The 12,650-nt window shown below is 41.9% G+C and overlaps 1 protein-coding gene across 1 annotated transcript in view; it reads left to right on the forward strand.

Annotated features, from left to right (window-relative positions):
* Elp2 (elongator acetyltransferase complex subunit 2) overlaps positions 1 to 12,650 on the forward strand; it is a 32,918-nt gene that overhangs the window by 15,609 nt on the left and 4,659 nt on the right. The window contains exons 12-19 of the mRNA XM_051202072.1: positions 1,657 to 1,806; positions 2,047 to 2,235; positions 4,725 to 4,794; positions 5,157 to 5,252; positions 5,398 to 5,455; positions 6,004 to 6,076; positions 9,996 to 10,188; positions 11,953 to 12,074. Coding sequence (XP_051058029.1) covers positions 1,657 to 1,806; positions 2,047 to 2,235; positions 4,725 to 4,794; positions 5,157 to 5,252; positions 5,398 to 5,455; positions 6,004 to 6,076; positions 9,996 to 10,188; positions 11,953 to 12,074 — 951 coding nt within the window. The remainder of the gene's footprint in view (positions 1 to 1,656; positions 1,807 to 2,046; positions 2,236 to 4,724; positions 4,795 to 5,156; positions 5,253 to 5,397; positions 5,456 to 6,003; positions 6,077 to 9,995; positions 10,189 to 11,952; positions 12,075 to 12,650) is intronic.

Below are 12,650 nucleotides of genomic sequence, written 5' to 3' on the forward strand. Positions count from 1 at the left end.
TGTGTCGGGGTAGGGAGGGGGTGGGGGTGTTGATTTTTAAGTAGACTGTTCTATTTTTAGGACAGTGTTAAATTGACAGCAAATTTGAGCATAGAGCAGATTGCCTGTATACTTCAAACTCTTGTGTTCATGTGGCCTCCCTATCAGAGCAGTTCATTTATTTATGATTAAGATGAATTATTTAAAGATTTAATTGTTTGAACTGTAACTCTAGGTACTTGTAAGCTGACTGATAAGCATATTGGGGATTGAACTTGGGTGGTCTGGAAGAGCAGTGCACACTCCTAACTACTGAGCCACCTTCTAACCCTTCAAGATGGATTTTTATTTATTTTTCAGAGATTTATTTTGTGTACATATATGTTTATGTGAATGTACGCTTAGCTGTATGTGCAAGTGTTCACACTGCCTGTGAACACAAGCCAGGACAGTGTCAGATCTTTGAGAGCTGGAGTTAGGCATTTGCAGGATCCATGGCTTGCTTCATAGGTGCTGAAATCTGAACTCTAGTCTTCATGATTGCTCAGCAAGCACTCTTAAACACTGAGCCACCTCTCAAGCCCAGGGCTAATTTTTTTTTTTTTTTTTTAATGAGCAAATAGGGAGTTATTACAGGAAACTGTACTGGTAATCCTGAAGTGCTGTCTATGGCCCACAGCTTGTTGTAAACACCATTAGAGCTTAATTTTAGAACCTATATAACTTAGTTTAATATAGAGCCAGTATGTTAGTTCATGCCTGTAATTCCATCACTTAGAGGCAGTGATCGAACATCAAGAGTTCAGTGCCAGCCTCTAATGTACAGAGTTTGGGACCAGCCTGGGTTATATGAGACCCTGTTTCAATAAAATAGAAGAAAAAATTAATTGACTATATTATTAGGGTTGGTTTTAAACAGCCTGTTAGTTGCATAATTCATTTCATTTCCTCTCATAGTTTTATTCCCTCTTGAGTTTATTGAGAAAGGTTCTGGGGACAGGTATGTGATATACTCTGTATACTTACATACATGGTTGCTGTTGTGAGCTGAATAGGTTGATCAACTTGATGTGATTCATTTGTCTCTTCTTTACACCCATAAATCCTTTAATTTTTTTTGGTTTTGCTATTGAGACAGTGGCTCTCTATGTAACTCTGGCTGTTCTGGAGCTCACATGTAGACCAGGCTGATCTCAAACTCGCTGACTGCCTCTGCCTCCCAAAGTACTGGGTTTAGAGGTGTGCCCCACCACACCTGGCTCAGTCCTTTAGCTTAATACAGAAACCCTCTTGGTTCACACTCAAAATGGGTCTCATTTTACTCAATAGTCTTTCTTCATCATGGAGTTTAGTACGTGCTCAGGGAGCATGTATGTGCTGCCATTGTCCACATAACTTCACCAGTATAAACTCATTTAATCCTCCTAATGCATTTGTGTTGTGGTCACCATTGTCTACCTGTTTTACAGGACAGTTGATAGACAGTTAACATCAAGCTGTCTGGCTGGAAATTTCCCACAGATACTGTTTCAAAGGATAGAATACATATTTGGATATTACAGTTCAGTGTGGTTGAGAAATAAACGCTTTTATGATCTCATCCTGGATATTTAGTTTTGCAGATTTCCTCTTGATGGTCCTTGTTTATCTTGATGTGTGTTGTCATTGTCATTGCAGAGACAATGGACTCCAGATCTTGTCATTTCAGGACACTTTGATGGTGTCCAAGACCTAGTATGGGACCCAGAGGGAGAATTCATCATCACCACTAGCACTGATCAGACAACTCGCCTTTTTGCTCCATGGAAGAAGAAAGGCCAATCACAGGTTAGATCTTCCTCTTTACCTCAAGGCCTTTTTCCTTCCTTTGAAATCTCCCAGAGGAGCAGCCTCCTCAGACAGTAGGAACATGCAGGCTGTGGCTGTGATACACTGCATACATACTGGATTGCTCACAATGGGAATTAGTTGACAGTAGCAAATTTTGCATCCCATATTTTGCTTGTTGAAAAGGACTGATTTTTGAAGCATGTACTCCTTTTTTATTGTATCGTGTTTTAACCCCAGGTGACTTGGCATGAGATTGCAAGGCCTCAGATACATGGATACGACCTGAAATGTTTAGCCATGATTGATCGGTTTCAGTTTGTGTCTGGAGCAGATGAAAAAGTTCTTCGTGTTTTTTCTGCTCCTCGGAATTTTGTGGAAAATTTTTCTACCATTTCAATGCAGTCCCTGGATCACTTGCTTTGTGATGTGAGTATTCCTCTAAATGTTTTATTTCAGTCGTTTTCATTTTCAAATTAAAAAAAAGTTTGCTTCAGGCTATAGATGTAGTATACAAGTAGAAAAGAAGTTATATCGAATGTTTCTGGTTTGATAAGACTTATGTGAACCGTGGCATGTAATGATTTAAACATAGGCTGGAGAGATGACTCAGCAGTTAAGAGCATTTGCTCTTCTTGTAGAGGACCCATGTTTGGTTTTCAGTACCCACATGGTTCAGAACCATCCTTAACTCCAGCTCCAGGGGATCCGATGCTTTCTTCTGACCTTCATAGGCACCAGGCATTTATGTGCAGGCTAAACACACACATAAAAATAAATAACCAAAATAAATGTATAGACACAGATGTTTTGTATTTCAAATTATTTTGACTAAAGCAGCAATATCACACGTTTGCTTGAGACATGGCTGTCATGTCTTGCCTCTATGAGTAAGTTGAAGAATGAGCCCCCATCTTCATAACAATTACTGTAGGGCAGGAGTGGGCACTAATAAGGTGACACTAGTTAATTGCTACCTTTTTTTTTTTTTCTTTTGAGGTAGTATTTCATTATGTAAACCAAATTCATACAGATCCACCTGCCTCTGCCTCCCAAGTACCACCATTCCTGGCCTAATAGCTACATCTTATGACAGGAAAATTAGCTATGGAAGAAAGAGGTCATCAGTTAGAGTAATGAGGATGTTGGATTTTTTATTTTTGAGTTACTATAAATTTGTATATTATATGAGTGTCTTGCCTGTACATATACCTGTATACTGTCTGAATCATTATCTTCAGAGTACAGAAGATCTCTTGGGACTAGAGTTACAGATGGTTGTGAGCTACCATGTGGGTGTTGGGGATGGAACCCAGGTTCTCTGTGGAGAGCAGCTAGTGCTCCCAACCACTAAGCCATTGATTGCTCTAGCCTCAAAGAAAATGTTTTGGTAGGATTTCATTTATATTACAAGTACATTTTTTTTTGTTTTGTTTATTTATGCCTGCTTTTTACATAAGATTTGAACTACTTACAAAAATATATGACTTTGGTTTTAGAATACCGCTTGGGTTACTTAGCATGTACATGGCCCATGGTTCTAGCACTGAAGAAAAAAAATAATATGGATTATAAGTTTATGAAGTAGGTGGTATATGCTTTTAATCTCGTCACTCAGAAGGCCGAGGCTGGCAGATGTGTATGAGTTCAAGACTAGCCTGGTCTTTATAGTGAGTTCTAGATTAGCCACAGCTATACCTGTCTTAAAAATCCCAAATAAATAAATACATAAATAAATCAATAGTGAGTTCATGGAAATGAAGTGGGAAGACGGTTGGCTACAGAGAATGGTTCTGTTGCACATAAGCGGCTGTTTATACTTTGTTACTAGGAGTTGGGTCACAGGTAAAAGGGAGAAGAGAGAGAAAGAACCTGCAAGCAGAGGGAGGAAGAGCTGTTGGTGCTCCTAATGGTGTGAAGAGGGAACTGGAGAATTGAAGGAAAGTGCTGGAGGACCTTAGGTGGCAGGTGCACTTCACATTGTGCTGTTGGAAAGATGCAATGAAAAGCATTTTGATAGCATTGGGTAGGAGCCCAGAGATTGAGAGGGAAAGCCAATATACATGTGGGAAAGACAGAGAGAGCAGAGTGGCAGGAAATGAAGCTCAGCCTCATAACTCAGCTCTCTCAGTTGCTGGACGCAGTTGCTTCTGCTTCTGCTGCTGCTGAGCAGTTGGAAAACCAGAGGGAGCTCAGACTTCACGGGTTCAGGATCTGCCCAGCTCTAGGAAAAGGAGTGGGGTTTTCTGGGATCCCAAGAAAAGTGTAGCTCCCAGCACACTTGGTTCTGTGTGCTAGGACACTGGTTCCCTGAGGCTTCAAGTGATTCTCACTGATTGTGTTCTTGGGTTAGCATCAGGATTGCTTTACTGCCCTTTTCCACAGTGTATAGGATAGCATGCAGCACCTCGAATCCAGGCAGCCATTCTCAGTCATTCGGTGTTTTAAATTAATGTCACTCATGTCTAGTTGCAGCCTGTGTTAGAGGTGAACATTCAGCATATGGTTGTATACCATTTACGGCTCACATATGAGTGCAGGATCTAGCAGCGCATCGTTTCTGCAGTTCATACTTCACTAAGGTGTAAAGTAGCTTTACGTTATTTACGTATGCATAATAAAAATGACTTGACCATGCCTTTATGGGCCACATCCTTGTCCCAGGGGCATCCTTTGAGGCTTCCTTGGGGGCAGAGTTCTGGGCCTTGCATTTCACCCTGCTGAATGAGTCAGGACCTGTAGCCTGCTGTGGTGTGTGTGTGTGTGTGTGTGTGTGTGTGTGTGTGTGTGTTGGTAAGGTGGCAGACAAGTCTGTCTTGAAACATTTTCAGCATTTATGAACATTACTTTTTTTGTGGTAGTTGAGGTGTCAGTAACTTTTAGTGTCTGAAGTGTACATACTGTGTTTTTCATTCTAGGAAGACCCTGATTTTCCAGAGGGAGCCACTGTCCCTGCATTGGGGCTGTCAAATAAAGCTATCTTTCAGGGTAAGGATTTAATCTCCAAAATTACTAAACAGTTTATTACTTGAAACTTAATTACAAACTTGTGTAATATACTCCTGATGTTCACATGCAGGCCATGGATTCACAGAACACTCTAGAGATTGTGGCAATTTGAAGATCAGTTATATATGCTTAAAAATTTTTTTGTAAATATCTAGATGAAAGTAAATGGACAGAATCCTTATGGAATTCATTCCTACTTTAGGAGCCGATTTGGGCAAGTACTAGAGTAGAAATACCTGTGCAGTCTCATGGACACAGCTCTGAAATACACTATTTGGAAGGGCTGCTGCTCTCTGATATGTGGCAACTCCATTCATGGTATCCATGTTTTTCTAAACTAGGAGACATGGACCCTCTGCCATATGAGGAGGATGCACTCTTAATTAGCCCTGCCTTTGGGTATCCTGATGTGATGTTTCAGCCTGCCATCCTTTCTGGTAAGATATGACAAAAAGATAAGTTACTCACAGTCTATACTCTGTGGCTATGGACCCAGAGCTATGGCTTTTATTTTCTATGTGGCTAAAATTGGGGGGGGGGAAACACCAATTGTATTAAAATTTTATTATATAATTATTGTAGAACCTCCCACTGAGGATCATCTTCTGCAGAACACATTGTGGCCTGAAGTTCAGAAACTGTAAGTTGAGCTATGTTTTTGGAATCAGTCATTCATAGCTTGAGGGTTCCCTTATACCTTTCTCCTTCTCCTCGCTTCTACCTTCCTTTGTCTCTTGCCCAATAGAGCTTCATAAGGGTGAGACTCAAACCTCACATGGATTTGTTCTTCTCGTTTATGTTGCTGTTTCTTATGTTTATTAGTTGATATTAACCCAGATAGAGAGGTGTAATATAGTATGTGCTTCTGTTACTCAGCCAGTCCTTTTTATCTTTGTTGGTTCCCATCAACATCTTTCCGTGGTGGTGTATTGGACTGGCAGGCATTAGATGTGAAAACCTGTGTGTTAATCACATCATTTTGATGTGTTACATTACCTTTGGAGGCTATTGTTTTTCTCTGATTCCCTGCTTTTTCTCTCAATAGTTGCATAGGCAAAATAAGATGTTCTTTAAGGAATTATGAGTTAGGTCAAGAGAAGAATGGTCCTCTTCGCTTTAGAATTTTTTGCAGCATAAGAAAAGTATACTACTAATACAGATGGCATATGTTTTCTCCTTAAATTATAGGTATGGACATGGCTATGAGATATTTTGTGTTGCTTGTAACAATTCGAAGACTCTGCTTGCCTCTGCTTGCAAGGTAGGTGTTTAAGGTGTTTGTGTGTGTGTGTGTGTGTTTTAATTTTACTTGGTCATAGGCAATTGCTGTCATTGGGCTTTTGTAAATTCGGAAGATACAGGAAGAATCCACATGAAGGGAGCCTTTCATGTACTGTTGCCTGACTTATGTTCTCTTTTCCTCATCTCCCTTTAAAAACATGTGATTACATTTTAAATCTATTGTAGATACTCATTTATTCTTAGAGTTGATCCTTGAACAGTTTGGGTTTGGAGATGCCTTAGCATACACTAAAAAACTGTGCATATGATCTTACTAGTGTTTATATCACTGTAGAAAATGTCCTATGCAAACAGTGAAGTGGACCGGGTGTGCCACGACTGCAACAGCGCCCTCCTTGGGAGAGTGTAGCCTGTTGCTTGTGTCATAAGGCATCTGAGAGACAGTTTGCTAGTGTTTATATGCATGTATCAGATCTCGGGTTGTCCCCTAGGCTCCAGGCAGGTGCTTTTGAGAAACTTCAGAGCACAGTGACCAGGGGTTCTACTGGCCAGGTCATTGTGTTGTTCTACACCAAGCTACAGAGTAAAGAACATGTGACTGAGGCCTTGTCCAGAGCCATGTTCAAGTTCCCTGGCTGCTAGCAGCTGTTGCAAAAAAACTGGGGCTTCCTCAGGTTTAATGCAGATGATGTTGAAGATGTAGCTGAGACATGGCTCATCCCTGACTGCTGTGGGGTCATAGACAAGGGGCTGGCCATGTACTGCGGAGGTCTGCTGTGCTGAACCTGCCACTACCCTCCATTCATGCTCACTGGTAGATTCCACATCCTGATCACCTTGAAAGAAAGAAGAGAAAATTCCTCAGCAGCCATTCGAGACCCTTAGCTCCTAGGAAGGGTGCAGCCTAGTGAGCGCCTCCTGCCAACGGTTATTTTTATAATATATCTTTAAATTAGGAAAGTAATTGTCTTCCAACTTTATTCTTCTTTGGGTTATTTTATTTGTGTAATTTTAGAATCAGCTTGAAGTTGTCTTAGTCTCTTTGATGGGGATGGCAATGAATCTGTAGATCAATTTGAGGAGAATTTTAACACAACTGAATAATGTTTCTCCTTTAGATAAGTCTTTAATTTCTCCTAGGGATGGCCTTTTAAAAATATTTTACAGTAATTTTAGATTTAAAGAAAAATAGTGATTACTGCCTAAAATATCCATATACCTCACTTAGTTTTCTGTACTGCTTACATCATAATATCTGGAAGTCTGTAGGTTTTGGAGTCTGGTCTCACACAAATTCTGTGAAATTCACTCTTCCCTATGGTTTGTCTATTTTTCTGAGACAAGGAAATTCACTATGTAGATCAGGTTGGCCTTGAACTCTCAGAGATCTGTCTGACTCTGCTTTCCAAGTATGGGAACTAAAAGTGTGTCTTACCACACCTGGCACATTATATGATTTTTAATCTTTTTTTTTTTTTTTTTTTTTTTTTTTTTTTGTCTTTTTAGAATTAAACCCACTTTGTAACATGTTTTCTTTTTACATATTTTCCCACTCAGTTTGATACAAGTTTGTTAAGAACTTTATCAGGTGCTGGTGCCATGCTCAGTAGACCCCTCAGGTGTAAGTTTTATCCCTAGAATCCATATAGAAGAAGGAGAGAGCCAACTCTTACAAGTTTGTCTCTGACCTCCATGCATGACCTCCTCCCCACACATACACACACACACACACACACACACACACACACACACACACACACACACACACACGGAAAGTAACTATAGGTTTAAAAAAAAAATGTAAGGCCAGGAGTGATGGTTTACATCTGTAATCTCTGCACTGGGGTTGAGGTAGGGAGATCAGGAACCCTAGGTTAGTTTTAGCTGCTTCCATAAGGGATTTGCAGCCAGCCTGGGCTACATGAGACCCTGTCTCAGAAAACTCAAAACCCTGTATAGTTCTTTGTGGTTTTTGAGGCATAAGCAGTTTGGGCCTCATGGAGGGACCTCCTTTTCCACAGTCTCTTTGAGTAGCTTAAAAAAACTGGTATTTTTTTTTTTTCTGAGATTTTATTTTTCTTTTATGTGTGTGAATGTTTACCTGAATGTATGTCTTTGTACCACATACATGCATGCCTATGAAGGCCAAAAGAAGACATAGGCTCTCTCTCTTCTGGTTAGAAGCAGTTGTGAGCCATCCTGTGGGTACCAGGAATTGAATCAGAAGAGTAGCCAGTGTTCTTGACCCCTGAGCCATCTCTCCAGTCCCTCCCTCCCCAGTTATCTTTATAAAGCCTTCGTGGATTTTCTAGGTAGACACTGATGGAGGTGTTTTTTATGGGAAATGTTTTAACTATGTGTCTTATTGTTCTATAACCAAGTCAGCTCTTATAAAAGAAAACAGTTAATTGAGGCCAGCTTACAGTTTCATAGGTTAGTCAGGCCATTTTCATCATGGCAGGGAGCATGGCAGCATGCAGGCAGACATGGCTGGTGGCGAAGCTCAGAGTTCTGCATCCAGATCCATAAGCAGCAGGAAAAGAAAGACACTGGGACTGGCTTGAGCCCTTGAAACCTCAAAGCTCATCTCCAGTAGCACACTTCCTCCAACAAGGCCACACCTCCTAATCCTTTCACACAGTGTCACTCCCTGGTGACCCATTCAAATCTGTGAGCCTGTGGGGCCATCCTCATTCAAACTACACATTGTGTGGGAATCCTTTAATGGGTGTTAAATAAGGCCTTTAAGTTATACAATTATCCCTTAGAATCATGTCGGTAGGTGCAGAGTCACCAGTGATGCTGTTTTTTCTGTTGCTGTGATAAAAACCATGGCCAAGGGAATATAGAAGGAACGGTTTATGGGGAGTTACAGCTCCAGGGGGTAAGAGTCCATCATCATCACGGTGGCAGGACAGCTAATAGCTGAGAGTTTACATGTCAGACCATAAACAGGAAGCAGAGCCTTTAGGAACCTCAGAACCCTCCTCCAGTGAGCCCATACTTCCTAAGCTCCCCCAGACAGTCAAATGCCCAGACGATGAGGGGCAAACCTCCACAGATGGATAGCATCTTTTTATTCTTTCTACTGGCATTACCTCTCCTTCCACAACCCCTTCATATCTGTGTCTGTGTGTACCTTCTGTCTGCATCTTTCTTCTTTCTCACACTGCTGTAGTCAGTTCTCATAGTTTAGGAACTAGCTTTTCCAGAATAAGGCATTCATTCTACAAATTGTAATGTATTGTATTTCTTACTCAGTTAATACTTTGCAGCCTTTTGATCACCTTTGACCTCTTGGTTGTTTTTAAATGTATTATTTAGTTTCATAAACCAAGTGTTTTCTAGTTATTATTCAATGGCTGATTTTTATTTTTGTTTCTCATTATGACTTGAATCCTGTGAAATCAGATCTCATGAAATCTCATGTTCGGTTAGAAAGAGTGGTTTGTGTATAGCATCCTGGTGACTTAGTCACTGGTTAATTGAAGATGATATTATAATCTTTATGCTGTCTAGAGTAGGGTTTGAGATCTCTAACTGTACTAAGGGTATTTACCATTTTCTTTCAGTTTATATTTTATGTGTTTTGAAGCTCTGTGGGTAGATTGTTTGTAAATAGTTACGGTGCCTTCCTCTTCCTTGGTCTACTTATTTGTTATTGTGCAGTAACCCTCTTTCCAGTAATACTGACTCCTTCTTCACCAGAGTAGACTTCTAAACTGTTAACCTTTGCAGTTAATACACACATGACCTGTTGTCATAGAAAGTTCTACTATTATCATTACACAGGGTCCCTGATGAATCATCTCCCAGGAACTTTCTGTGGAGCTATATAGATAAATTCATTAAACTAGATCTACAGAAGACCGTCTGTTTTAGATACGTTCTTTTGGCGATTCTGCTTCCATGATCACTGTCTCGTCTCTGTCCTGCAGGCAGCTCAGAAGGAACACGCAGCGATCATTCTTTGGAGCACAGTGTCTTGGAAACAAGTGCAGAGTCTTGTTTTCCACACCCTGACTGTCACACAGATGGCCTTCTCACCTGATGACAAGTTCTTACTGGCTGTGTCCAGAGATCGAACCTGGTCTTTGTGGAAGAGGCAGGATGTGACTTCACCCGAGTTCGGTAAAGCAGCCTGAGTGGCAAAGGTTATCAGTAAGGCTGTCGCGTCCATTCTGTCCACACTGAGCAGCTGTGAGATCAAGAGAAAGGTGACAGGGAGAAGACAGCCTCCTGGCTGGGAGGGTTCAGCACTCTTGGGCAACTGGGGAGCACTCGGCTTTCATTGTTTTATTCAAACCGTTTTTTTCCTTTTAAGATTTGTTCATTTATTGTTTGTGTGTGTGTAAGGTGAGGGGACAGGCAGCTCATTCCTCATGGTGATGTGAAAGTGATAGGCCCTGGTACGGACTATTTCAGATTTGGAATCTTGATCTTCTCTTGAGTGTGTGATGTGTGTAGTGGGTCCGCAGCTATCCTGATGAAAGCCACTACTCCACAGCCAACTTGTGTAAGCTGTGACGTTCAGTAGACTGGGAATATTGGGTGAAGTTTTGACTTTGATTTGCCACTATAAGTTCGGAGTGTTTGTTTTCCTTTGATATCACTAGTGGCTTCCTAACTTGTAGCACTTGGTTTCAAAAGTTGAAGTGCCAGATCACTGAGATGGCTCAGCAGGTAAAGGCGCTTGTCACCAACTGAGGACCAAATTAATCACTGGAACGCACATGTGGAAGAGAGGCAAGCCCTACAAACTGTTCTCTAACAAGCACTTGTGTGTGCATATGCACATGTGGACATAACACACCCCCTAAATAAATAAACAAATGCTAAAAAATAAAGTAAAAAACACAAAAAGAAAAGGTTGAAGTAGTATAAATGATGCAGGTGCTAATTTGTTGAATGTCCTTGGATTCTTCATAAGCACATACATGTTTCATATGAAGGCTACTGTTAGGCCTTCTGCTTAAATATTAGTGGGGAAAATATGTATTCCCTTCTCTGCTTACAGTATTTTCCCCCTAATATGCAAATCTGGCTACTTCTAGAGTACAGGTAAATCTTCCCCAGACTTCTTGTTCTGGTTTTGTTTTTTGTGACAGGGTTTTTCTGTGTAGCCCTGGCTATTCTGGAACTCACTCTGTAGAGCAGGCTGGCATCAGACTCATAGAGATCTGGCTGCCTCTGCCTCCTTCTTAGTGCTGGGATTATAGGTGTTCACCGCCACCCAGCCCTGACTTCTTTTAGAATCATAAATTAGCCTTTAGTTGAATACTTGAAAGATTTTTTGTTGTCAGTCACCAGAGTGAGCGGGCAACATGAGCCATGTGCACATAGCCTTGTGAGGGGTGGGTTCCTGGACTCTGCTGCAGAGGGCAGCGAGGGTGAGGGCAGGGCGCAGCGAGGGTGAGGGCAGCCAGCGTGCAGAGGGCAGTGTGCAGCGAGGGTGAGGGCAGGGCGCAGCGAGGGTGAGGGCAGCAATGCAGCGAGGGTGAGGGCAGAGTGCAGCTTGGGTGAGGGCAGCAATGCAGCGAGGGTGAGGGCAGCGTGCAGCGAGGGTGAGGGCAGCAATGCAGCGAGGGTGAGGGCAGCCAGCGTGCAGAGTGCAGCTTGGGTGAGGGCAGCGTGCAGCGAGGGTGAGGGCAGCCAGCGTGCAGAGGGCAGCGTGGGTGAGGGCAGCCAGCGTGCAGCGTGGGTGAGGGCAGCACTGCAGTGAGGGTGAGTGTGTGTCCCCTTGTCCCCCTGCCCCCCCCCCCAGGGTCAAGTGGCCCTGGAGTTGATATTGGCGCCCAGACAGACCTTGCAGGTTAGAAAAGGAGCTGCTTGCTCTACTGGGTATAATGTGTGTGTGTGTGGTTATGTATTTTTTTTTTTTTTTTTTCTCCTCAGACCCATTTTTCAGTCTCTTTGCATTCACCAACAAGATAACTTCCGTGCACAGTAGAATCATCTGGTCTTGTGACTGGAGTCCTGATAGCAAGTATTTTTTCACTGGAAGTCGAGACAAAAAGGTAATTTTTTTTCAATAAAAGATAAAATAATACTTTTTAAAATGTAAAATAATGTTTTAAAAGCACATTATTCTGCCTTTCTGATATGATGTTTACACATTCATGACTTCTCCATTATCTGTGTACATTGGAAGGATTTTCCTTGTTGAACTCTACAGATATATTTCTCTGAAACATAATCAGAAGACCTTTTGGTCAGTTTCTTTCATCAGATAGCCCCAGTGCAAGAGAAGCAATGAATAATGAGCTCTTGGTCAAGAGTAAGAGCCCAGGGGAGCAGGGGCGGAGACACCATTTCTAGTCTTCTGACCAGTACTCTCATGGGGATGCGCTTTCTTTGTGTCTGTTGAGTCACCTCCAGTGATACAGTCTACCTCATCAGTGCTGGGCTCGCTACAGTGCCTTGCTTAGGATTTGTTTGTTCTGGTTTGGGTTTTATTTTTAATACAGGCACTGGGAATCAAACACAGGTTCTCATGTTTGTGTGGCAAACCTTTAAAAAGACTCAGCCGTCTGGTCGCCCCAGCTCCCATTTTCCAGTGGTAAAGGCTAGGACCTTTTAATTCCGTGACAGAA

Source organism: Phodopus roborovskii, unplaced genomic scaffold, assembly GCF_943737965.1.
Source record: "Phodopus roborovskii unplaced genomic scaffold, PHOROB, whole genome shotgun sequence".
Lineage (NCBI taxonomy): Eukaryota > Metazoa > Chordata > Mammalia > Rodentia > Cricetidae > Phodopus > Phodopus roborovskii.